Source organism: Mus caroli, unplaced genomic scaffold, assembly GCF_978045245.1.
Source record: "Mus caroli unplaced genomic scaffold, Mus_caroli_1 scaffold_2, whole genome shotgun sequence".
NCBI classification, from domain to species: domain Eukaryota; kingdom Metazoa; phylum Chordata; class Mammalia; order Rodentia; family Muridae; genus Mus; species Mus caroli.
Window position 1 is genome coordinate 136481413 of NW_028227257.1, and position 27189 is coordinate 136508601.

Here is a 27189-nt window from a genome sequence, read left to right on the forward strand (position 1 = left end):
TTGGATTTAAGATGAGCAAACAGCAGGCTCAAATAAAAAGAAAAACAACAAATAAAAAGCAAAATACATGTTTCAGAATCAAACATAGAATTTCTATGAATAAAGGCAGAAAATTATTCTAGCATGTACACTAGTTATGTGAGCCACTCATATTGTAAAGAACTGAAACATATTTTCTGGAATTATCCACGCCATGCTCACCACTGTCCTTACTTCTGAGGTATGAAGGAAAAGAAGACAAGGCAGAGAACAAAGGACACTTGGCTTTCTATCTGCAAAGTTTCACTTTTTATTTAAGAAGTCTAATATAGATCTGACAGAGTGCCAACACTTTACAGTTCGGTGGATTGATCCATGTTCAATATATTTTTAATGATTTCTGTACTTTAAACATTAAAAATCTAAAGTAAAGACTACTATGTGGTCTTAGTAGACTTTAAGGTCTTGATTCATAAAATAGGATGTCTTTATATTGAAATCAGGAGTTAACTAATTCAATTTGGCATCTGTCTTTATGATTCTTGGGTGGGCTTCCTTCTGGCTGGCGTCTGTTTTTTAGGGTCAGACTGCAGTGGTGTGGAATGTGGAAATAGGAAAGAAAACATCTGTGCACGAACTCCAATGTCTTTCCACTGTTCTTCTAGGGTTGCTCTCTTCCCCTATATTCACATAAATGTGGCAAAAATAAATGTCACTTATTGAGGAACATGCAGCATGTGTACCTGTTTGCTACTTGGTTTACTACTGAAGCCATTACTAACTCTTCCAGGTTGTTTTTATAACCCCCATGTTATAAATGAGAACATTCCGATTTGAAAGTGGGCTCTACTTGATTACACAGCTTGTGAATGCCAGCGGCAGTTGTCAAAGCTATGTTTATTTGACCCCAGTGCTGGGACATCTTGTGTTATATGAATTTATCTATTATACTTTGACTCCAAAGTACATCTTTAACCTCTAGATTTCTCACTTCAGCCTTTTGAGTCCTAAGAGGCTTCCCTTTCACACAAATATTTTGGTAGTAAAATCCATTTTTAAGTCAAGCTTATTTCAATTCTATGAACCTCATAGTCATAGGCTTTGGTGTCTAGCACTGCTCCTGAGGTCTGATGGGTACAAAGTGGTTTATTACTATTACTATTACTATTACTATTACTATTTCTACTACTATTACTAAGTATTTTTGTGTGTCTTTTCTTTAAAATAGATTTATTTTTAGTTGTATGTGTTTGTATGTTTATGAGCACATGAGTGCCAGTGTACAGAGTTCAGAGGCATTAGAGCTCTCTGGGGCTGTAGTTAGTTGATATGTAAAAGAAAGATTGGTGAAATATTTGGGGGGGGGATTATCTTGTTGTGTATCTTAAAGACAACATGGGACTGCCTTTTCTCTTTCTAGAATTCCAGTATTCATGCTAACACATTGGAGGCCTATGGGGTTCTGAGGCTCAGTTAAGCTCTAGTTTGAAAGCGGGTAGCTAGGACCTGAGGTATGAAAAGCAAAACCTTGCATTGTTGAGAATAGTAGACTTTAACACGAACATTCATGGATGGATGTTTTTCTCCTTGTCATTGAGACAGCATTGTTGGATTTGATGAATGTCAACCTGTAGCTTTAAAACACACCCATATTGAGCAGAAATCATCCATTGGAAATCATCCCTTTCGTAGTTTGGGCCCTTTGGTGATTCCTTGACTTTTGGTGCCATGAACTGTTCCAGGTTGATCTTACATGTTTCCTACTCAAGATCTGTTATTTCTCCAAGATCTCAGAATGTGTTAATCCAAACCATGAAGGTGTCTGCTTGTTCTAACTATATATCAGACACATTACAAAGTAAGGTTGTGTTGAAATAATACTGATTAGTAGAAGCTCATCTGGAAGTTTTCTCAAAAAAGTTCCCGTCAAGCACTATTGTTCCTTCATCCTGACAGGGCTGTAGCTCAGTTTGAGAATAGATACGGTACGTGATTACTCTCAGCAGCCTTTGCCAGTCAGCTTCTTCTTTCTAATTTACTCAAGATTTCTTTTGACTTTCAGCACTCATCTTCTTTCCCAGATGAATTCTATATGTGTTAGGCACAGGAGATCCAGATTTTATCCTCTGAATATTTTTGATGCCCATGATTCTGAATTATATTTGTTTTATCCTTTCCTGCTTGATGTCTACATTAGAGAGTTAACATCAAACAGCATAGTCATTAGTTATCAGAATTGCTTGTCTTAATAACAGTTTCAGGTTTGGTAGTGATATAGAGAGCAATAGTTAACAATGGGTACCCCCCCCCAATTAACTTAATACATTCTCTCATAATCTCACATGGTCCATTTTGCAATTCTATTCAGTCGATATTCTTGTCCCCACTTTACAGATTAACACAATGAGTCTTAGAAAATAGGGATGTTCCTTTAAGGATCTGGAAGTCTCACAGGGCATTCTCTGGACCCAAATCTGGAGCTATTTAACAGTGGTTCAATATTTTTCTGTTGCTCAAAATGCCAACGTTTTAAAGTAACTTGATATGTAACCAGGGGTGATCTTGATCCTCCTGCTTCTCTGAAATGCTGGGACTACAAGCGTATGACATCACATTATAAGATATCACTTCCTTTCCTTTTCCCCTTCCATTCTCTCGGATCCTTTATATTTCCCTTCTTTTCCCTTTTCTTTCCTTCCTTCTCTTTTCTTTCCTTCTTCTCTTTCCTTCTGCCCCCACCCCCACAGCATTGGCTCTCTGTGTTGTTAGGGATCAACCAGGGGCTTTGTGTGCATATTAGGAAACCAAGGGCTCTACCACCAGGCTACCTCTCCGTTCCAAGGCCTCATTTTTTCCTTCAAAGGTTTCATCACAGGAAAAAAAGATATCTATCTTTTTTTCAATGTAAGAAACCTGTAAGAAGATACACATAGCTGTTTCTCTTTTAGTCTTCCTACCTGGTGTTGCCAGAATAACTTTGCTGAAATGTTTTGGCTCTCATTACCCCCCTGCCTAAAACTTCAGAGGTCCCCCACTGCCTACAGGATCAAGTCCAACTCTCTTGCTTGGCATTTAGGGCTTCCAAAATTTGGCCCTTACCTACCTTTTCATGTGTGAAATTCTACTGTGAAGTTGGCATGCAAACTGGGTGTCTAAGCCAAAGTATATGTCTGGTGCTCTGTGCTTTTGCTAGCTAGAGAATTTGTCACATTAAGGGCATTCTTGTTTTTCTCAGTTCCACCATTTAAAAGATGATCCCTAAAAGATGCATAGTGATTGGACTTTTGGACTCCTCATGACCAAGCTGATCCTACTTCCCAAGCACACCTTGATATTCTTGTCTTTGCTCCTTTATACTCTGGAAATTCCTAGGCCCTTGCTCTTGTCTTACCCTGTGTCTGTGCCTTCCTTTCTTCTTATTTTGGCTTTGCTTCAACACACCCTTGTGTCTTGGAGCCTCTCCTGGCTTCACTATGCCCCTGTTTAACATGATCTCATTTGAAATTCTTTAGAGTGTCTTGTCTGTATCAATTACCATATATAGTCTTAAATTATCACTTACATATTTTTTAAAATTATACTTGTATTTTTTCCTAATTATGAAAGTAACAAATGGTAAAAGCAAAAACTTGGGGATATGCCAGGAACAATGGGAGAAAATTAATTACCAATAATCTCACAACCCAAGGATAACCACTGATAATATTTTGTTCTGTGTATGCATACATATTGCAGTATATAAACACTAATGGCATAATATTGTACCTATAATTGATGAGACTTATATACAACAGGTTCCCTAAATCCTCTGTCATATTTCATCATTGGCTTTATTATCAAATCTTTATCACTAAGAGTTTTGTTACTTTCCCATTATAAATAATGTTTCAGTAAGTATACTTTAGATAATTTTTGTCATATTTAACTTTTCAATTTTGAAGGGCTAGAAATATTTATTAAAAGGTACATATACAAGGAAACTATTTCCCAGCTCTATTTCCTTGGAAAATGAGGTAGTCTTCCATCGATGACCGTACCTCCTCCCCCAAATAAAACAGCATGTCAGAGTATCACTGCAAAATGGCAACAACATAGCTGAAGGCAGGTGTAAGGTCTTGTGGGTTTTGCTTTTATGTCCAATATGCTTCACCCAGGACTAGATTGTAAGTCCTTCCGTAAAGCACTTCGCATGATGGAGTTTGTGCTTGCATGCATGGTTGTCCCTGTTTATCGTAAAGAAGCAGCTGTTAGCAGGTATTTATCAATAGTTTCCCCAGTGATGCCCACTTTTCACTGCACATTGCTATGAGATGTAGCTCTTACCAACACGCCTAGGCAAATCTCAAGCTTCTCTTGCAATATTGTTTTAAACCTTTTTCTTGTGCAAGAACACTTTTGGTGCTCATCTGCGTTTGCTGTAATTCCTATTTCCCCCCATTCTTTACGTTCTAACCCTACTCTTAGTCCCATTTCTTTGGTCTTTACATTCACCTGTGTTGATTGACACTCTGAGTTTGTTTGTTTATTTATTTATTAATGTTAATTGTAAGGGATTGGGCTGTGGTCTACACTAACATTGGGTCATGTCATGTGATGACACTTTTAGGACAATAATTTGTGGCACCACAGAACATATCACTGGCTGTGTTAGCCAGTTTAAAAGCCAGCTTCACAGTGGAATTTCACACATGCAAATGAGCCATTGTGGCTCCTGTCATGAAAATTCATGGGATAGTGGCTAGTTCAGTGTGGATGACCTGTCAATTTGGCAGCCAATCATTTAGTTAAACATTCAAATTACTGGCCAGTGACTCAGTCAAAACCTAGTTTTCCTGCTTCTTTTTGGGTTCCATGTAATCCTATTAAAAGCAATGAGATTGCTTTTGATGTATGGCAGCTAATAGCTTAAAAGTACCATGCAGGACTGGGCCACGTATCTGGCACCGTTTACATGTGAGCATTGTGAGAACAGGCGATGTGCATATCTATCGATTTTGTTCTTGAGATACTCAATGTCTTTGTTGGGTAACATTCAAATGTCTTAATTTCATAGGTGCCTCTGTGTCTTATTCTAAATGGTAGTTTCTCTCAGGGTGAGTTCTCATTTCCTTACGTGAGCTAATTGATTTTGTTGGATCTACTTTTAATCCCTTGGGCAAACCTGTCCTGTCCAGAAGTGGGGCAGAAACCTTCTTAGATTGCCAAGGGCTTGGTAGAAACTAGAGGATGGTGTTGAGAGTGAATGCTCTGAGATTTAAACTGGGCATAAGATAGTAGCTTCGATAAGTATAGAAATAAATCTAGATCTCTGATTACAAACTGCACACTTCTCTGGAAACACAAAGAATGTAGCCTATGGGTTCTGAAAATCCCGGTGCCTCCCAAAGCACAGTGGTACAGAGGGTCATGACCTCTAGAGTAGCAGTCTGTGCTGCGTGTGAGAGCAAGGCAGGGGTGGAAACTTGGACACAGAAGAGGTATTGAGAGGGAGAAATAGCAAGAACAAAGGATTGCAACCCAAAGGGTGGGACAGAGGCTGAGACACAAAGTCAGTATGAGCATAGATCTTCAGGGTCTTATAGTCATAGGGAGGTTCTATGGAGTGCTTTAGTATGTTCATAATCCTGAGTCCTGCTAACATAGTAAAACTCAGCTTGTTAAAGACAGAATACCTTATACTTGAAGGATCTACACACAGGGTTCAGAAAGTATATAGGAATAAATATTTAATCTTAAAGGCAAGGAGACTAATTTTTGAAAGATATAGTATATAAATAAATGGCCCATAAATACATGGACCTTTATGTCTGTAGGAAAAATTGATAGAATACTTGTAGTAAAGATGCTTCTTATAGGAACCATTGTGTCCTTTGCTTTCCAAGGTGCCTCTGTGTGGCCACCAGGGTTCATTCCAATAAAAACAGCTACACTATTTTTGATTGGATAGGACAGAAACTGTCATATGTAGTCCAAACCTGAAAACTTGAGACACATATATAGAGACTTGCCTGAAATCAGGAATACACAGCAAAATAATGAATTCTGGAAATGCAACTTCCCAGCTTTGATTGTATAAATCCATTGGACACTAGGATCTATATTAATATGTTAATTACAAATATAGTATTTTTCTATTCCCTAAAATAAAATGTATTATTGAAAACAGTCATCATGAAATAGGATGAAATAGTTCAATCATGAAGATTTAGAAGTATAGGGGAACTTACAGATGAACACTAGCCCTGCTTATGTTGAGGATAAAGGCCTGACCTAGAGAATCTGCCATTCCAGTCTTCCCCCTCCTGAGACTGTGGGAATGCATGGTCCGGATGCTGGCACAGCCTAACAAGAAGTTTCCTCCCAATACCTTGGTTTTAAAAACATTTTTAACAAAGGGGAAGTGCAGGGTTAAAACAAAAAACCAAGTCTAGTCTATAATATGTATAATTTAGGTAGAATGGACTGCTATTAACAGTCATGAGTCTAACCCATTCTGTTCCCAAACTACATTTCAAAAGTTTAGAATTACAAATCATATTTGCCAGAAGGCATTTCTATAAGGTAACGCTAAGTTTTCTAGGTGCTGTTGACCTGAGATACTTGACATGGTTAGGAAGAACTATGGCAGATAGACTGCCCTGGTTCCCGAGCCCGTTGTAAGGAGCCCTAGGTAGGAGTAGGCTATATGTGCATCAGAGAGGGTATGTACACATTCATCTATATGTGATTTATACATGTGTACATATTTATACATATATATGTATGTATAACCAATATATGTATTTAATCATGAAACATTTATAAAATGAATTAGGTCTTTGGCATATTTAAACATTTCTCATTTACAATTTGCTTTTTTAAAAAAAAATTATTTAGCCATGCAAGATTTCAGCATATTCAGTATTTTTTAATAATAAACATGTCTAGTCAAAGAAGGCATTAATGAAGCAATTCCCCAAATAAAACAGCCCATGATATCTGAGTTACAGCAGACAGAGTGTGGTCTTTGTAGTTTAATCAAGATCACAAGACTTGTTTTGAGCGTCTGTCATCTTTAATTTTACGGCACTTCATTTCAGAGTAGGACTGCCAGGGTCACATGCAATTAAAACACAGGCAAGATTTGTCTTGTGAAATCTTAACATAAAAAGTAATGTGTTACTCCATTTTAACTTTCCTACTGAACTCTGTGAACTCACTAATTACTTTTCCCCCCTCTTGTCACCTTTTTGATATGACATGTATTTTATAGAGGAGATAGAAGTTTGGATTTTTTTCATATCGTGCATATGATTGAGGATAACAAAATTAAACCAGAGGAAAAAAGGAGTGTGTTTCTCAGAAATACATTTTTTTAGTAATATCTGAGTACTCCAGCTTCAATTACAAAGAACCTCATGATCAAATTCTAGGAAATAACTGTTAATCTGCTTAACTAGGGCAGGTAGGAGTGTAATAACAGACCAGCGATTTTATAGAGGCCAGGATCCTGAACTGGGGCGTCCTCTCTGGAGTGCAGGCAAAGGCTCTTTTATGTGATTGGCTGTGGAAGGCATTAACAGGCAGCAGCAGCAGCGTGGAGATTGGGAGTGCAAGGAGGCTGTTGCCTTACAGTGATCAGTAAATTGCATAGACCCTTATTAACCTTATTGATAAGGAGCTTAGGGAAGTCCCATTCAGGCCTCGGTACAGCGCTTTTTGTTCTCTTGTCTGTCTCTGTGTGCAATCTCAGCCACTTTGTAGGAAAGCCTTTCTGGGCACCACAAAAATTCAGTGTGAGTAGCTGAGCCTCTAAGTAAGAGCAAGAAATGGCACAGGAGCAGGGATCTCGGGGCCTATTTAACTGGGCAAGGACACCTGGAGAATGTTTGAAAAATGTGTGCTTAAAGAGTCCTTTATATTGCTCCTCTTTCAATGCAGCTGGAGACTGCAGGGATCAGGGGATTATTTTTGATACCTGTCGCAAAGAGTTATGTCTACACTGATTTTCCATCCCTCACCACTAATTAACCTCATTGTATACAGGAAGCAGTCTATTTAATACCTGCATTCTTTCTGTAATGCCAAGTAAAATGAAATCCAGTGTGAAATCTGGTTAGCGTTTGCCTTTTTGAAGTCATTTTAGAGTTTCCAGTTTTAGTGACTGTGACCTTGGAACTGATAGCTAGGGAAATAGTGAGTGCAAACCAATTTTGGTTTCAGTAGTGTCCTGAGCCTCCTCCAGATTGAAAGCTGTCTTCACCTGGCAGCCTGAGGGGTTGGGGGCATCTGGAACCCAGGTCCCTCTCCCATGGCATCTTCTGAGGCTCCGTCCTTTCAGTTCCACTAATGTTCTCTCCTCTGCAGTTGAACGTTGCTGTCCTTTTCCTTTCTTTGGGATGCTTGAATCTAACAGATGGACACTTCCTGGTAAACTTCACAGCAGCCAAGCAAAGAGATACTGAAGGACAGGAAGGGATTTGAGCCCAGGGTAGGATGCTCTATGAAATTTTGCTGGTTTCGGAATGTTTAAAGGGAGAGTTGGGAGGCAGGGTCTAGAAAGAAAGAGCAGAAATTAAACTGTGTAAAATGTCACCAAATGATGTGGAAAAATCCACACGTCTGCAAGTATGCCACACAATATGGACTTAGAATATACTTGCTAGTGATGTGAGAGGGATGGAGCAATGGTTACATCCCCGTTCTGAAACTTGTATGTCAAGGAAACCTGTCAGCTCAAACAGTGCCAGAGGAAAGGGAGGGTTTCCAGGTCAAGGCTTTATCCTATGCAGCGAGCTTGGCTTTTTGATCGATTGATCGGAAAGCCCTCACTCTATAGTATTCAGATAATGTGGAAGTCCCTTGTGTGAAAGTTCAGAGAAGTGGTGGAAGAAGTCGCTAGGTGTCATAGATACCAGGATGCTTCCTGAATGTGAGCATCTGCTGTCAGACTTGTAGGAATCAGGCTGACAAGGGATCTGCTGCCACCACGGAGCTGTAGGGAAAAAGCTTCTCTTGGGGACTCAGACTTCAAGAGACATAGACGAAGGGGATTTCCTTTGATGCCCTTTTTTATCTAGGGCTAGGAGTCAACATAAATACCAGTGATTTGGCTGCACCGAAGACATTAGACACTACATTTATCTCGATAGGAAATACGATGGTGGATTATGTTCATCTGCTTATGTTCTTGGTGCTTATCTTGGTTCATTTATCTAACAAGTGTGCACTTAGCACACACCATGGGCATGGTGTTGACTGTATCCCTTGCTGCCTTATATACACCCTCCAAACTGAATAAGGAGTGTTCTCCAGAATGAAGCTTAAGAATTTTGGGGGTCCCAACACAACTGGGGTGTGTTGTCTTAAGTATAAACTAGCAACCCCCGCAAAGCAAAAAAAAAAATCAGATGCCCATTTATAAGGGTGTGTATGTGAGTGTGTATGTGTGTGTGCGCACTTGTGCTACCTTCTGTTAGGTCTCTCATCAGAATACAAGACATTTTTGTCTTGACAACACCGCTGTAGCAAATTGTCATCTCCCTTCGGGATTGCTGTTCAGCAGTATGAGCCACAAGGTGTCCTCATGCCTGCCTCCTTTTCAATTATATTTAAGAGGAACACTGTTGGGGACCCGTTTTTTTCATCTTGCCCAAGCCCCTACAGAGCTAGATCTAATTTCAATACAATGTTGCATAGTATAATGCATGATAACTGGCCACTGGCAAATGTGATTCAACCCGGTTACTAAAGTGCCATGTCAGGTCAGAGCCACCTGAACATGTGCTTTGTAAAGACTTGGGTAAAGAGCTTTTCTTACCTGTTTACTTCACAGTGAAGTCGGAACTATGTATGTAAAGCATACAGGTAAATGAACTATTACCTGGCTGCTAAGATCCTAAGAGCCAAATCGTTAAGGAGGTTTAGTCACTCACCTATTTGCAGCAACACAAGCACTCTACATTCTTTGGGGAACTCACATAATGTTTTCTCTGCTCTTTTTATGAAAGTTGAGATGGAAGTGAAGCTCTAGTGTGTTCGCAAATGCGCAAGCAGCACCCTTCCTGCATTTAATATAAACATTTGGGGTGTTTACCTGCTTGCATTGTTTATCAATTACAGTCCTTGAATAACCTCATGGTATGCTTGTGTATTAGTCACATTTCCAGCTGCCGAGATACAACACCTGATAAAGTGACTTCTGGGAGGAAAGGTTTATATGAGCTCAGAGTTGGTGAGTACGGAATTTCATGGTAAGGAAAGCAGGTAAGCCATCATCACATCCAAGTGCATCAGGCCACAGAAAATGACGAATACCTGGTGCTCAGTCCAAGTACTCTCCTCCCTGTTTTTATTCAGCCCAAGATCACAGCCCATGGGACAGTCCACATCCCAGATTTAACCATCCCAAACTGACAGATTAGCCATCCCAAGTGCATGATCTCTTGGAGCCATACCATTTGGAAAAGAATAACGCCCTAGCAAGTTACTAATTACGTTAACTTGGTAAGACCATTATTTATTTTTTTTTCTACTCATGTTTCTTTAAGGATCAACTGGGGATAGCAAGAGTATTTGCAGAAAGACATTTGTGAAGAGACAAGAAACCACCATATGCAAAGACCATCTTTGATAAAGAACTTGTATTTCATACATGTTAGCCATCCCAGTCAGTCTTCCCAGGTCTATTTTCCTTCATGGAGGGAGAGAAACAATACTGCCTCAAAAGAGAAGAGTGAGATGTTCTGATGCGGTATGCTGGAAATGACCAGGTGACATTCTGGGGTATTTCTGCCAGCACACACAGTCTCCTAGTCTTTGGCCATACCTTGACTCAAATACATTAATGACTCTTAAATGACAAATTATTGCCAGGATGTTAGAATTAGCAATGGCCCCATCCCAGCAAGCAATCCAGAAATGGACCTGTTTATAGAACTGGTGCTGTCCAATTGGAACCAGTGCTTTTCACTTAGCAATGGTAGCAAAGAGATGTGGGCAAAGCTTCCACAAAGAACAGCCAGATGATCTCTAGACCAATTTCTCTGCTGGTCTGAATCCAGGCTGCATTAACAGAGCTATGGCAACAATCTTCTGACCACAGTTTCTTCCTGTATCAAGTTCTAGTTTGTTACATCACAACTCTGATACAGTTACTTTCTTGAAAGATCAAGGGTATAACCATTTTTCACTAGATAAAGTGTTAGGCCATTCAAGGCTTTATAAGTCTGGCCCCCAAACTTCTTTGCACCATCTCCAGATTATAAAGTCATTTATCATTAAATTATGGATCTATCATCTACATCCTTAAGTGATAATTTGTGATATGTGCATTACCTGCTTTAGCTCTCACCACATTAGACAGTAAGATTTTTTTTAAATGTATATTGTATTTAATAGATCATAAAACAAGAGCATTCCAAATGGACTAAGCAATCTGCTCAGAATGTGAACAGTAAATTCGATGTATTTTGCTGTTTTTGTGTTCTTTGCTGTTTGTGTGTCCTTTGCTCTTATTGCTTTGGCTCATTCCCTTGTCTCTCAACTTTACTCTAAAGACTGCCATTTTCTGGGGGAACAAACTTTGCAACTTGTAAGGCTTAACAGCCGAGGCCACAAGAGAGATTTGATCTCCAGGCAAAGTTTGCTCATATGTGTTTTATTTGGTCGCTTATTTAGTGTCTTAAAAATCAGATTTCATAGAAGATTCTCAATTCTGGCTTTCCATGAAAGATCTGAAGGTCTGGCAACACTGCTCACATTCCCACATCAGCCACATCAGCTCCACCTGAGTGGAAGCCTGCCTTTTGAAGCCAGGCAGGAAGCTTGAGTTTTCCCCAGCTGTTACCACTTCATAATGCTGGCTGCCTGCTTCTCTTTACTCTACTCTACATGCCTGGTCCCGCTCGTGTGCAACCCTTGGCTTAAAGGAACACAGATACAGACACAGACACAGACACACACAGACGACACACACAGACACATACACACACACACACACACACACACACACACACACACACACACACACACACACAGAGAGAGGAACCTATGTACTTGTAATGATAAGATGAAGCATTTTAAGATTATTTCCTTTTTTTGGAATTATAATAGATTTAATTTACATCATTTCCTCTTCCCTGACTCACCCCCTAAATTCCCCAGGTACCCTTCCTTGTTCTTTTTCAAATACATGTTGAAAAAATTGTTTTAATTTTGTTACACACACACACACACACGTATATTATCTAAATACAACCTGCTTAGTTTGTATAATCTTGCATATATATATATATATATACTTTTTTTTCAGAGCTGACCAGATGAAGCATTCTAATTGAAGATTTTGAATTCCCTAGGAGAGAGTTGATATTGTTTTGGAATTTTTTTCTCATTTTTGACAACAGAGCAATTTGACCCAGAACTTTTAGTGACGGTCCTTTTGCATGAAAAAATTCTGCAGGGCCTTTTAATTAGGAATTGACAGGGTGATTAACTTATAATTCACAAAAATAAATGTGGGAGAGAGAAGTGCAGGTCAATGTCTAGCTGTGTTAAGCTGGAAGGACAGCACTGTTGGCAAGTGACTGCTTCTTTCTAACAGCTTTTCTCATTTTTCTTAATTGGATCCTTTGTTTTCTAATTGGATAGGGTGAACCATCATAAGGCTTTCAATTACGAGCGGTGGCATGATGATCCTGTCATATGGCACATGCTAAGCAAAGCCAGACTCAGAACATGTAAAACGGAATACCCATCTTTTCCATGAAGAGAGGGGAAATCTCTGACGAGCTGGGTGGATAAAGCCCGGATGAAATGGGCATTCTAACTGGTTTGGTTTTTTTTTTTTTTTCAGAGAGGAAGCTTTAGACTTGTGTTTCTATTTGGTAGATGATAATGCCTTATCATTGTATTTAAACGCCTCTGAGAATCCACGATCATTATTGCACTGGTAGGAAATGTTAAAAAGAAATAGAGACACATGGCCCACGTATAATGCAGAGCCCTAGTCACTGTGAGAGAATAGATGTCTTCTCAAAGTTTTTTTTTTTTTTTTTTTTTTTAATCTCTTGACCACTAGGACATTTAGAGATGCTTTGTCCAAGTTGTTCTGTGGCTCTTTTATTTACTAACTCACAGTGGGTCACCTTTGTCTACAAGAAAAGTTCTGAATATTTTGGCTCACATCTAACCTCTGTAGTTCTGTCTTCCAAAATCACCAGGCATATTCTTCCATCTCTAGTTACTGATTTTCTCAATATTTTCTGGGGGCATCAGGTCTTCCCCAATCCTGGTCCATGTCATTCCTCATTCCTGCTGGGTGCACCTTCTGTATTTTTTTTCCTGGTCTAGTAAACCTCATTGATTAGTCAAAATTCGATAGAACTTCTCAAGGTTATCTCAACCGTGCAGCCCAATCGGACTTCCCCAGGCACAGCTTGTTTCTTATGTTTTGTCAATGTTTCTGTAACTGGCACTGCTGATCTATTTGAGCATTTTTATGTGTAGGTGTTGAATCCTATGGTGAACGTGGTTACCCCATTGGCAAACATTTGTGATCTTGTACTGGATAGTAACTAATCCTTAGGCATTTGTCTTCCTTTCCTACAATACACAGGGGAGTAATACTTAAGAATGTGTTTTTTATGACAACCATATCCTTAGTGCCTAGAATATGACCTAGCTCAGACCAAGTGGGTAAGAAGCCCTCACTACCTGTACTATGTATGTGTGTGTGTTTATGTATTTGTTGTTGTTTTAATGGAGAATAAAATCTCTTAGTGCTTCAACCTAGTGAAGAAACGGCTTTGACACTCGGGACAGTGATTCTAGACATTATGCTTTTCTGAAATGCCATAACCTTTTTATGCTTTTAGAGTGAGCAAGTGAGATACTGTGATGGGCGTGTTGGCTCAGTACCTTGGAAAGGTCTCCCTCTAGAGAGAAAACATGTTCTCTGATGCAGTGCCCTTAGTAGGCAGGAACAGGACACAGCTGGGGTCTGGATCAGGCTAAATCCCATCTGATTGGAAATCAAGAAGCTGGTGCGTTTGAAGATTATGAATCTGGAAAGCAGCAGAGAAAAGGGGATGTAGATCTTTGCTCAAAGCAGGTAGTGCCATTTCTCTTTGGCTTCCTCTCTGGTTGAAGCTTCCAGGATATCTTTAAAGATGGATTCGTGAAGACACAGTGTTTTAATACTGGAAGTTCTAACCCTGTTTTTCTTGTTTCAGAAAGAGAAATAATTAACGTCTTGGAAAAGGCTTCATTGAGGCTGTTATAGCATTAAGGAAGACTAGAAATGAATGACAGAAACCCATGTTTCATGTTTCTCTGTGTTTTATTGAAAGGCACAAGTTTTATGTGTAAGAAGCTTTTTCCAGTTTAGCCATTCTGCTGCTTCACTCTTACTGATGTCTTTAGATCATGGGGTTCTGTTTCTTGTGACTTCCCTTGGCTTTGTGGTGTGTGCGAATACATTCCACTTGATGCAACCACATTGAACTATTCAGTGTGGCTGCTTCATAGTTCTTGGCTATGAGCTCATGTACTTTTACTTAGGTACTTTTACTAAGACAAGCATAATGGGTTCCTCCTCAGGCAAGCATCCTCAGGCATCTCTGTGGATGCTGGTACTCCATGAACACCTCTTAAGTAGACTTTCTCATCCTTGAATGTCCCATCCATGTTACAGCCTATGCCTATGAGTTCAGCACTGTTCTTACTATCTTCTCCTGGATCCGTGCTTCACATCATATTATTCACGTGCTTTATTTATTTATTTTTTTATTTTATGGACAAACTCATAACCGGACTTACTTATCACACTAGGTTAGTTTTATTCATGCCACATGAATTTATTAAAAAGCTCTCAAACACGATTTTACGTTTTAACAGCAGAACTCTTTCATAAAACGGCATGAGATGTGTTCAGATATTACATACTTTTCAAAATATGGCAATATTTGATATATTCTAGACAGCTAATCCTTTGTTTATCCATCATAACCGAAAGTAACCATCAAATGGATAAAACAATATGAGTCTAGTCAAGAACTCCTTAGGCCATACTGATACAAGAATTTAAAAATAGCACTTTCTGGATGGATTTAGTGTACCTCATCAATAAAACATCCTTCAAAACATAATAAAAAATCTACATAAAATGACATTTTGGGGAAAGGGAAGATACACAGTTTGATGAAAAATCGAAATGGAACAGAAATGCAACCCCTGTATAAAATAAAGATTAATCCCTTTAATTTATAACATGGTGTGTTTGTGGAACCACAATAGTATTCACACACAGAGAGAACAGCCCAACAACAAATCTCTTCAGCTATCCTTTTGTTCTTCAGAAAAGTTGCCACTCAGTGTGTTGTGTTTGCCAAGCTCACCTGTCACTGAGCATCATTGGATTGGACTTTTGAAAGGTGAAAAGGCTCTATTTTGATCGAGAACATAGATGCCTTCTTCCCACTTGTGTTCTCTCTGTGGATGCTTAGGCATGTGCGGACCTAGCTGGTGAGTTGCTGCAAATGGATCTTGAGATGGCACAAGTGTATACACTCACTCATCCTTACCCACAATTTCTCTACTTACTCACACAGCTGCACATCCACCATAATATACCTCATGGCAAGGAGCGGTACAAGAGCTGTGTCTTAATGCTACCTTGTACACATCATTTAAGAATGTGAGACACTTATGATGTATTTATAGAATGCTGAAAAAAAAAACCCAACACCCAAGGGGTTAATGTAGAACACATATAGGAAAATATTGTCATTTATTTTATTTGAATGTTTGGAACTTAAATACAAAATCATCACTAAGTTTTCACAAAATGAAGCATCTGTCGCTTGGAAGGAAAAAATATTTCAGAAATATGTTTACAGAAATGTAAAAATATTAGGCATCAAGACAGATGTGAACATACTCAGTAGCTCGTCTCGGCTGTCAGTCTTCCTCTGAGCTGAAGATCTTATCATACTCAGTCAGCATGAACTCTGCTATCTGGTTTTGGTATACCATGTGGACCGCTACATTCCCTGACTCATTTTCCGCTCGCAGAAGGGTGGGTCCAAATACAATCCCCAAGCTTTGGGTGGACATGAGATTCTGGGAGGCTTTGGCCACTATCCTGTGGAGAAGAAAAAGAAACAAAGAAAAGATGCCATTGGAGTTTAATGTGACACTGTGGCTAGCTATGTAGTTCCAGGAAAAAGAGAAAAGCAGAGAACCTTGCTACACTGTTTGTTCGAAGGCTGTACATGAAGTTCCGAACAAGAGCAGGGCCCTGTAGTGAACACCACTGTGTCCCACCTTAAATCCTCATTACAAATGGCTACTGTGCATATTTCACAAGTATGAATAAATATGTTTAACAGTAAAATTCTTGTGGAGTCAACAAGATTCAGCCTCGGGGGTGCTTATGATAGATGGATAATATAGGTGACACGTTCATGAGCTATCTTAGAATCCAAATTAATAACAGAAAGTATATGCATGACTAGTAATGGAAGACAGACGTAAGAACTGGGAACAAGTGACACTTTACTGACTAGAGTAAGGGAAGGGCTCCTGGAAGAAGCTAACTGGGTGTGTCTTATAGAGGAGGTGGCCTCTGGGACATTTAGGTATAGGTCAAAATTTTGTTTCTCCATTCATTTGGATGGGTGATTTTTCTCATGTCTTAATAGAATGAAGGATCAGGTAGCATTTCTAGACAGAAAGACTCCTTCTGAGGTTAGAGAGATCCTTACTCAAGTGAGGATTCCATAGAAAGCTGGATTGCCTTTGGTATATAAAGATGTTGTATTAAAGGAATGCCTGACATGGCCCAAAAGAACTTCTCAAGCAAAGCCAAACTTTCTTGACACTTAAACAAATCATGCATGGTTGATACTTCCTAGTTTCCTATCAAAATTCTGGAGTAGAGAGTTTCAAAGCTGGTAAGGCAGCACGTGGAAAGCAGGTGCTAAGAAATGCTGTTGTAGACTTCCCAACAGCCTGACCCTAGAAGAGTCTGAGTGGAAGCATTTGTTGGCCTCAGTGCTCAGTGTGGGATTTTGTTGAACTGTTTAGATCTTGGCGGCTGTCTTGTTTGTCCAGTGCTTGTCAATACAGTTCAGCGTCAGAGGAGGCCCAAGATTCTATTTACTTTCATTACTTTCCAACTAGAGTTTTTGAAGTCCCATGCTTTGGCTTGTATCTGAGCACTGCCCAGGTAAATGTAATGGAGTGCTGCTAGCAGACTATACGTGACTTACATTGTCCCAAACAACAATGATCAGCTATTATTTTAAATGATCTTAATGTGCTATTTAATCTTCATAACAACCCGACAAACACGATTCTGTTGTTAGCTCTGTTGGGCAGCTGAAATGACTAAGACCCTATGTGCACAGGGACTGATGGCATGCAGAACTGTGGCTGGTATGCAGGCTGAATGGTCCCTGCTCTTAAGGACACGTCATCTGTGAGTGTCTGCTAACACCCTTATGCCAACCTTTTGCTCCTGTGCCCCTTATGTGATTATTGAATCAGCTGTAAGAGGCCCAGACTTTCCATCCTTCACTCTACAGTGGCGATTGTCAGTTTGGTTATAGCACATTTATTGTGGGCAAAATGACTGCAATTTTGAGAGAAGAATCCAAGACATTCCGCTTCACATTTTTCTTTTCCGCCTGCTTTAAGTGGAGAACATTTGTACCTGTGAGTATTGTTGGCATGGCTACATTTCTGGAAGGGAGTCTCATATTTTTAGAGTATCAGTGAGTTACCAGAGATTTCAAATTTAAGATTTTCTTTGAAAATAAAAAGAGCTATGTCACTTTGATGCTTTGCTTTTCAAAAGGCTGTGTAGTGATATGAGCCTCCTCTCCCCACATCTGTCGAGCAAGACAGACCTCAGCTCCCCGTGGCATGGCAGTTTACCTCAGTTTGATATGTGTCTGAACCTCTTCTTGGCAAGCGTGCTAGAAAAGTCATTAGTAAGACTTATTTTAAGGTAAAAAGGGTTTTATCTTTTGCTTTTAAATGAGTGCCTTTATGATACCAACTCTAAGGACTCCAAGACAAGAGAGGTTGCCAAAGACAAAAATGGAAAAAACAAAACATAACAAGCAATTGAGTGCTCTGCAGGCAAAAGCTGCTGTAACTTTACCCATTGACAGTAAATGTCTCAGCTGCAGAGGTTTACCCAACAGAGACCGGTGCTCTTTGGTTATAGGCTATGGAGAAGGCAGACTGCCTGTGTGATGGTAAATGGCCTGGCAATGGCATCTGGGTATTTCAAGATCATTAGGGACCAGAGTCTAGAGAGTCTGAGGGAGGAGTCGCCTGATGTAAGCATGGGTTGAGGGATGAAGATATAGTTCCCAATCTACACTGTTCTCATTGCTGTTGAACAAAAATAATGGACAGGGGAGTTGAGATTAGTTGGGAGCTCAATCTGAGTTGACACCCTTAAAAAGTAAGGCCAGAAGTCAAGGCACATCCAGGATTTGGGAAGTGCAGGGGATAATCATCGCTGCCAGGAAGTGATGGGGTAACTCCATCCATTGTCAGTGAACCTCAGCTCTCATCCACAAAGCACCACGAGTGGGATGTAGCTCTAAGGAGAAAAGAAGCTGAACGAGGCTAGAGACTTTTCTCTACGCCAAGCATTATAGGTTATGGATTGATTGATTAATTGTGCTTGTAAAAGACCCTGCCTCAGATCTCAGGAAAAGGCCAAATTTAGAGGTGGGTACTGACTGAGTTTCCATAAACTGGAGAGTATACGATAGTGATTCATGTCTAGGTCTTTCCATCTCAGCTGCAGGGCTATGGTGGCGCCCCTAATGGATTCCTCCTAGTGTATAGGCTCCTACCCTAGTGTTCAAAGGCTCAGCTTTGGCCTTTATGTACAAATGAATAAAAAACAGGCATCTTATCCCAAACCTGTATTCTTCAGGTCCGTTCTCCACAAATTCTCTGACTGATTTTGATAATGCTAATCGACGAGAGCTTTAAAGTGATCTGGTTCAATGTAAACCCTTCAGAGTAACACAGCTTTATATTTTTACCATGTCTGGATTAGTGCAGATTACATTTTGATAGCTGTTTCTTAAATTAAGAAAATCAAGTCACTTGCTATGCCTTCTAGAAAAACAAGATGGAGTTAAGAGATAAGACAATATGGATTGGTATTATATGAAATATGTGCTAATTAGCTTATTACCATTATTAAATGCATTGTGTGTGTAAGGGAGGAAGGGAGGGAGGGAGGGAGGGAGAGAGGGAGAGAGAGAGAGAGAGAGAGAGAGAGAGAGAGAGAGAGAGAGAGAGAGAGAGAGAGAGAGATGTGTGTACAGTTTATTTTCTGAATAGCAATGAAGCAGTAGTTAATATGTTGAAAAAGCAATCTAAGAAATAATGCTGAGGGTAAAGACCAATATGTGGTAGAAATTACTGACTATTTAATCAAATGATTCATATTGACAGACAATAGGCTCATGCTATATTTTAAATTACATTGGACCCCGTTTTGTAGACTGTAGGGGCAGACACTTCTAGCAAAGAAGGCTTAGAAATTAGGGGTACCTGGCAAGAGTCTTAGCTATTGTAAATTTAGTTACTCACAAACAAACCCAGCCATCCCTACTTTGCTAGACTCCTGAACAGTCAAGGGGCTGCTAGAGAAGCACATAGAAAGTCAGTCAGTGTTTCCAAATATAATTAGAGTATTATGAAAAAGTATCTACATGTCACATCATAATAGCGTTATCTTCTAGTTTCCTGGGTGACTAGATAGGAATTACAGCTGAGAGCCTAACTAGTAAAGCATATGTAAGAATAAAGTCTAACAGAAACAAGAAAAAGTCTGTATGTACATTGTAAATCTAGTGTACATGGAGGAAAACAGAAAAAGGTAGTAAGAGGTTCTTCCAGCCTCAGTTGGAGGACAGGCCATGGTTGGCAATACCTTCCAAGAAGCTCTGACTGAAGTGAGTCCCATGAAACGTCATTTCTTTCCTAGGTTTCATAAAAATGGTGCCCCAGATATGTTTTGAAGAGGATTGTGGTTTGTAAATTTTAATGCACGAAACTGGTATGAAGATTTTGAAAAGACTACGGAGATAATGGCCCCGCTTATGCTCAGCTTGTGTCCTCTAACTTCAATGATGTGCCTGGATTTATTGCCTCGGTGGCACTGAGATATACAGACAGGGAAACTCTGTCCTAGCATTCTCTGCTAGGGGTCTTGTGTGCAGTTCTGAAAATGTACTGGGTTTTACCAGGCTGTGTTTCTCTGGGTCGCAGCCTCTGTTGCCAGCCTAGAGGGAGGTGAGGTGTGTCTGTTTCCGGACACTTTCCCTCCTTAGGTGGACATATTCACCATCCTCAAAGACTCCACTGGCAGGGTTGCAAAGTCTCAGTTGTAATTTAACCTGTTTCCAGAAAAAAAGATGAAAGACATCCATCCTTTATTACTAGACACAAACTAAATTGCAGAGAAGAAATATGAATAAGAAACGCAAGAACAAAGATATGGTGGAGAGATTAAAGTACTATGAACTGGTGGGTGATTAGGAAGGCAGAGAAAACATTTAGCTCTTCTAACAGTATTTTGGAATTTCCCTGATCGGTGTTTATTTGCTATTAATTTATTCCCAAGAAATCCTAACAGCAAAGATACAAGCAGCAAGAAGAGCCCAAACTTAACCTGATGAGCAGTTCTTCTTTAGAAAGACTGAACAGAACCTGCTTTGTCCAACGGAGCCTAATAAAGACATCATTAAGATTTTATTACTGTTTTCTGAGATAGCAATTGATACATGTTCATTGTAGGAGCAATGCTTACACCACCGTGTTAAAGAAAAGGTTTATAAAATCATGGAATGGCTCACAGTTATTGTTTCAGAGGAGCAGAGAAGAACTCCCTTATAGCACTATAGGAAGAGAAAACGGGACCACCAGTCCTACTCTTTGTCAGGTGCAGAAGGAAGGAGCACGATCCATGCAGTTGGATTATTAAAGAAGCAATCTGTACTACAGAGCAACAGACATTAGACCCCAGGCCCGAACAAGACAGCAAGACAAAATAAAACAACAAAAATAAAACAAAACAACAAAACCCACCAATCACCCAAGCAGCCAACCAAAACCCAGAAGTTCTCAGGAAAGTCTTTTACTTGGTAGGCTTTTCAAAAAAAGTGCGCAGAATCTGAGCTAACTGAAAGACATTTCTTGGTTGCATATAATCACACCCAAATGACTCAAGCTGAAAGAGGGACTTGGTAGAAGACTAAAAGTTACTATGGAATTAAGAAAAGCAACATGTTTAATAGTAGCACAGATTCAAGCAGATAGCTGATAGGTGGGCGTAAACTTTGAAAAAATTATGTTATGTTATGTTATGTTATGTTATGTTATGTATGTATGTAGTGTGTGTGTGTGTGTCTGTGTCTGTGTGAGAGACCAACTGCAGAAGTTTTTTTTACACTAAACATATCGGTCTTGAGGATCAAATTCAGATCATCAGGCTTGGACACTCACCATCCTGAAAATTTCCTTTTAAGTTTGTGTTTTGCTGTTACCATGGTGATGTGTGAAGGCCACAGAAAGCCGCATAACTTCCCACTGGACAAGTTTCCAGCTCTGGAGGTATACTGCTGTGACCCTCTTCCTGTCTGAGAAACTTCCAGAGGGTGTTACTGGATTAGGGGAGAAGGTGGTAATGAACGTATTCCTGCCATCAAGCCACACACCTGGTTTGCTAAATGTGTTTCAGCCACTGCGTGTGAAATGTTAGTTGTAATTTTGACCACTTAGTGAAGAGAGGCAGTTAGAAATAGAATCAGTCTTCAATATGCTCAACTTATGTTTCTTATGTGTTGTGACTATTTTGAGGGGATACATGCTAACCATATGCTTGCCTTCCCCCAGTTTGCACAAGCTATTCTGCTGCCTCCCTTGGCCTTTTATAAGACTGGGGAATTTGCAAAACTCCCACCTTCTCTCTTAAAGTCATAGAGCATGTAAGAAGAACGCTCAAATGTAATGAGAGCTGGAGCATGCTTACAGAGCATTTGCCTTTAGCATCAGTGTGTTCCAGAGTGATCATTCACATTTGGTCATATGTCAATCAGGAAATCAATTGGCTTAAACTAATTGTAGTCTTCAATTTTATATCTACATACTATATCATTATTAGTTTCCAAAAATCAGCTCATGACTAGCATCTCAAGTGGGAATTATTGCTATATTCTGACATTTTTGCTTTTAACTAATCTTTAAAGCCATGCATATATAATTTTTTCAAAGCACATTATAGGGAAAAAACCAATATGGCAATTGCCTATTGATAGGTAACACAGCCTGCCTTTTTTCATTTATTGACCTACTTTGCATTAATTTCAATTCAGAAGATTGAAACACTTTCAATTATTCACTTGCCTCATATTTTTATTGATCAGACATTACAGAGAAAGTCTAAAGCACCTTTAAAATAATATTCAAATTGTCTGATAGGATGTCAGGAAAGCAAATTTAAAAATGAATAGCCACGAGCTTCAATTAACAACATATTTCTAGTTATGTATTTTGAAAGATATCAACAATGATAAATAAAACAGGCTGTCAAAGACACAGCCCTGCCACTCTAAGTAGCAGAAGGGAATACCAGCGATGCTGTTGTTGAACGCCTTCACCGTGCTAATCACAGTGCCTCAAGTATGCCAGTTATTTCAAAGCATATTTTAAAAGAAGCTTCAATTTTTTTCTTTAATTGTACAGGAATGCATTCTATTAGGGAAAATGTTAAACTTTTATGAGTACAATTCTTTGTGTGTATGCATATGTGCATGACATGTGTGCACATTTGTGAGTGAGTACAGTTATATGTGTGCTACAGTGTGCATGTGGAAGCCCGTCCTCATCTTTTCCCATATTTGAGAAAGGAATCTGGCTATTTGCTATTTGAATTTGAAGCTGGCTGTCCTGGGAGCATCTGGGCATCCTGACTCTGTTTCCTATCTCACCATAGGAACATTTGGGTTCTAGATATGCACACTGTAACATCTGGGTTTACATGGGCACTGGGGATTTGAGCACAGGACCTTGTATTTGTGCAGCAAATTCTTTACTTACTGAGCTGTCTCACTCACCCACAGCCTTAATTTTAAAAAGTGTTCCTTAATAACCTACTATGTACCGGGTGCTGCTCTGAATGTTGAAACAGTTGCGGTGAGTAAAACCTAATACGAGCTCACACAACCAGTCCTCCCTATTCATAGATTTTGTATCTGGAGATCTAGCCATCCTCAGGTGGAAAGCATTTGACAGAAAAAAAAATTACATTTGTGTTGAAAGCATATAAAGTTTTTTCCTGTACATCGACCATAAACAATGTGCCGTAACAACTATTTCCATAGCATACTAGTTATATTTGGTATAAAAATAGTATAAAATAATGTGAAGTATACTGAAGGATTGCATAGATTGTGTGCAAATACTGGACTATTTTGTAAGACCTCAACATCCACAGGCTCTTGTGGTGTGCCGAAAATAATCCTCTAAGAAAACTGAGGGGTGACTAGAATCTTGAGGTGGTGGGGGTGGGGGGCAAGAAACAACCAAGCACACATTACTCAATCGATAATGTTTCAATCATGAAATGCTTTACAAGAAAATTAAGAAAGGAAGGGACTAGTTCTTGTACTGATCCTTAGCACTTTAAAAATCCCACTGACCTATGAGTCTATTCTCAGAGATTTGTGCTTCCATCCCATGGGCTGCCATTTTCAAACACTACTCAGATAGTTTCAAGTCCCAGCGAGTGGTGAAACATGTTGTCTTTAGCAGACAGGATGCTGTTCCTTGGGAGGGAGAGAAGATTCCAGGAAAGGCTTAGCAAGTTCAGTGCTGCAGGACGAAGCTGTGCTAGCAGTTCTGGGAGTAGAGAAAGGCACAGTGTGGCCAATGGACTGGGGAGCCAGGCTGTGGAGGCAGGAGGTACTCCAGAGGGCCTTGGAGAGTCTTAGTAACCATAAAGATTTTAGTTTGAAGGGTGATGGGGATTCTGTTCTTAGGTTTTGAAATAAAAGGGCATTGTCAGTACTTAGAGAAAAAATGAGTATATAATGTAATTGCTGTATTTGCAGAAATACTCTTTCTACAGTTCTGATGGCATTTCTCACGCCTAACATCAGCAATTGCTGTGCCTTAGATGTGTAGTGATTATTGTTTTGTCATTATCTCATATGGTAAAATGGGTGTACACTAAGAATTTAGTACTGTAAAGTTAGTAAATAACAACACAATCTTATCCTGCACTCTTTCTTAAAATTTTGGAGTTATTTCTATAGGAAGTGGCTTTCCTTTTGAGCAGGTAAACTCACCTCACCCCCACCAGCTTGCCACCGCAAGTACTTGGCACTGTCTGCAGAAAGCTTCATAATTGGGTGAAGTGGGGGAACTCTCCTTTGCCTGCAGCCTTCAATGGACAGAAGCTAAAGGTGCAGGTAGCTCATACACACACAGAACAGCCTCCTATCACACCATCTGTCTTAAGATCACATGCACTGGTGGTGGGAACCCTATACTCAATAGGAGGGTGCCAGTCCATCTCTCTCACTGCCCATGAGAGCAATTGGAGAGGCATATGAACCATGCAACACCGAGATCTACTCCCAGAAATTTGATAACAAGAAGTTTGGGACAACCCTTGACAAACAAATGTCTCAAACAAGTTCTCAGGTGGTACAAGTCCATGCTGTGAGAACAAGCACTGATCTCCATGGCAACGTGTGTGAGGGCCTTGTGATTATTACCTGGTGTATTCTTTAAAATGTAATCACTATGGATGAAAAATGGCCTGCTATTTTCCATTCCTTCAACTTTAGATACTTTAGTGTGAACAGTGGGAAAGAAATCAACAAATGCAAATGACCTTGTATACTTTTTCCTTTGTGTCTATTTCTTGCCACCTTTTTTTATTGAGACAGCATTATTTTATGGTTGTTTATTTAGTCCGTTTCATTTATTTGTATAAAAATTATTGTATAACTCTTAAAATGTGCTAATAAAAAGCAACTAGGAGTAACAAGTAAAGCCTTCCCCTGTTTCCTTAAGAAATAGCCGGGCGTGGTGGCACACGCCTTTAATCCCAGCACTCGGGAGGCAGAGGCAGGTGGATTTCTGAGTTCGAGGCCAGCCTGGTCTACAAAGTGAGTTCCAGGACAGCCAGGGCTATACAGAAAAACCCTGTCTCAGAAAACAAAAACAAAAACAAAAAAGAAATACCATCATTGTAGCTATGATTAACCATTGGGTGTGGCTTCTGGATAGTCTTCTAATGACCCACGATTTACCTACCATTATATATGATAATAGATATCTATATATGATACTTGTATAATATACAGCACACATATAAAAAGTTTTCCTTTAAAAAATAATGAAATAGTAAGATTCAAACACTCTAGAATTTCCTTCCCTCCCTTTATTCTATATCATAGGCATCTTTCTAATTCAGAACCCATAAAATACTGCATTCTTTTTTTTTTAAAGTCATTTCATTTCATAGCATGGAAACACCTTGAGTTATTTAAGCATTCCACTGCTGGTGGCTCTCGGATTGTTCTGTTGTTTTCGGTCACGGACAATGGTGCAATGAAGAGTCTTTTCTGTGTAGATTTCTGAGATCTTATGTATTGAGAAGATACATTTTTTCACCATTTTTATTACACATATAGTTCCTGACTTTTTGTTTCTTGATTTTATTTACTTTGATGTTTCTGTAGTTACACATGATAGCATTCCTTCAGCAATTTCTATCATTGTTGTTATAAAATTCAGGCATATAGAGATAAGATACAGAGCATCAGTCTTGTCTTAGGTTATTTTTTTTAAATGATGTCACTATTTTTTAGCATGCTCCCTAATTTATCTTGATCTAGTTTGGTTTAGAAATGTGATGACAATATAAATTTACCCTTCGGGAAAAGGATGCCAGCAAATTATTGAATAATCCACTCACTACCAAATGATTTGTGACACTTTTTTTGTGTGTTTATTTTTCGTATTCACAGCCACTCATACCTGCATATGATCGATCTGGATATTTTGAACTATTACTCGGCTATTTAAACCACTATCATGTTATTAGGTATGTTCCTCCTCTCACTCTTCTTTTCGTCATAACTGAAAGAAAGCTTCCAGATGAACTTTCAGATGAGGGGACTGAGCTCTGGGCAGATTGAATACTTTGATCAAAGGCACCAAGGAAAAGAGGTAGAACTGAGGGTAAGACTCGAGTCTCTACTACTCTGGAATATAGACACGTCCTGTGCAAATGACTAAGAGCCCATCTTTTTGAGTTTGAGATATGAGATCTTTCTAACAATGAGGCCTGAGGAACACTTGAGGAAGGATAGCAGACAGTTAAAATGAGTTGCAACCAGCAAGTTTCCCTGGGTGACATTTTTTAATTTTTCAGATTCTCCTAATTTACATTCAAGGGCATAACTACCCAAAGGAGAAGGGCAGGAAGACAGAAGAAAAATGAAACTAGTATGAATAGTCTTCTCTCCTAAGTCAGAGATGTTTAAACTTTGGACAGCCACCGTCTCTCACCTCAATTGGAAATGCATTGCTGGTATAACAACAAAGCGTTTCAGCTCCGATTTTCTTTAGGCATCTTCCCTCAAACTTCAGGATGGTTTCAGTCATCTCTACGTGAGTCTCCCAGGAGTAACAGAAGTTTGCCCCACTGCCTAATGACTGATGATTTCAAGATCCTACTTTAGAGTTAGAGGAAACATCTAGAAAATGTATCATACATTTGGAATATTTTCAGGAAGCAAATGTTCATAAGAGTGCCATTATTTGCTACATGAGTGTCTTTAGTCTGGGTTTCTATTGTGGTGAGGAAATACCATGACCAAAAAGCAAGTTGGGGAGAAAAAGGCTTATTCTGCTTACATGTCCAGATTGCTGTTTATCACTTAAGGAAGTCTGGATAGAAACTCAAACCGGACAGGATCCTGGAGGCAGGAGCGGATGAAGAGGCCATAAAGGAGTGCTGTTTACTGGCTTGCTTTCTCCTGGATTGCTAAGCCTGCTGCTTTCTTATAGAACCTAAGACCACCAGCAGAGGGATAATACCACCCACAATGGGCTGTCCTCCTCCCCACAATCACTAATTGGGAAAATTCCTTACAGCTGGATCTCATGGAAACA

General features: G+C 39.5%; 1 protein-coding gene across 2 annotated transcripts in view; it reads right to left on the bottom strand.

The window, feature by feature from the left end:
- Positions 1-14790: 14790 nt before the first annotated feature.
- Arhgap15 (Rho GTPase activating protein 15) overlaps positions 14791-27189 on the bottom strand; it is a 638684-nt gene continuing 626285 nt past the window's right edge. For both annotated transcript variants that reach the window (XM_021155709.2, XM_029472910.2), the window contains one exon: positions 14791-16102. In XM_021155709.2, the coding sequence (XP_021011368.1) occupies positions 15919-16102 (184 nt within the window). In that variant the 3' untranslated portion in view covers positions 14791-15918. The remainder of the gene's footprint in view (positions 16103-27189) is intronic.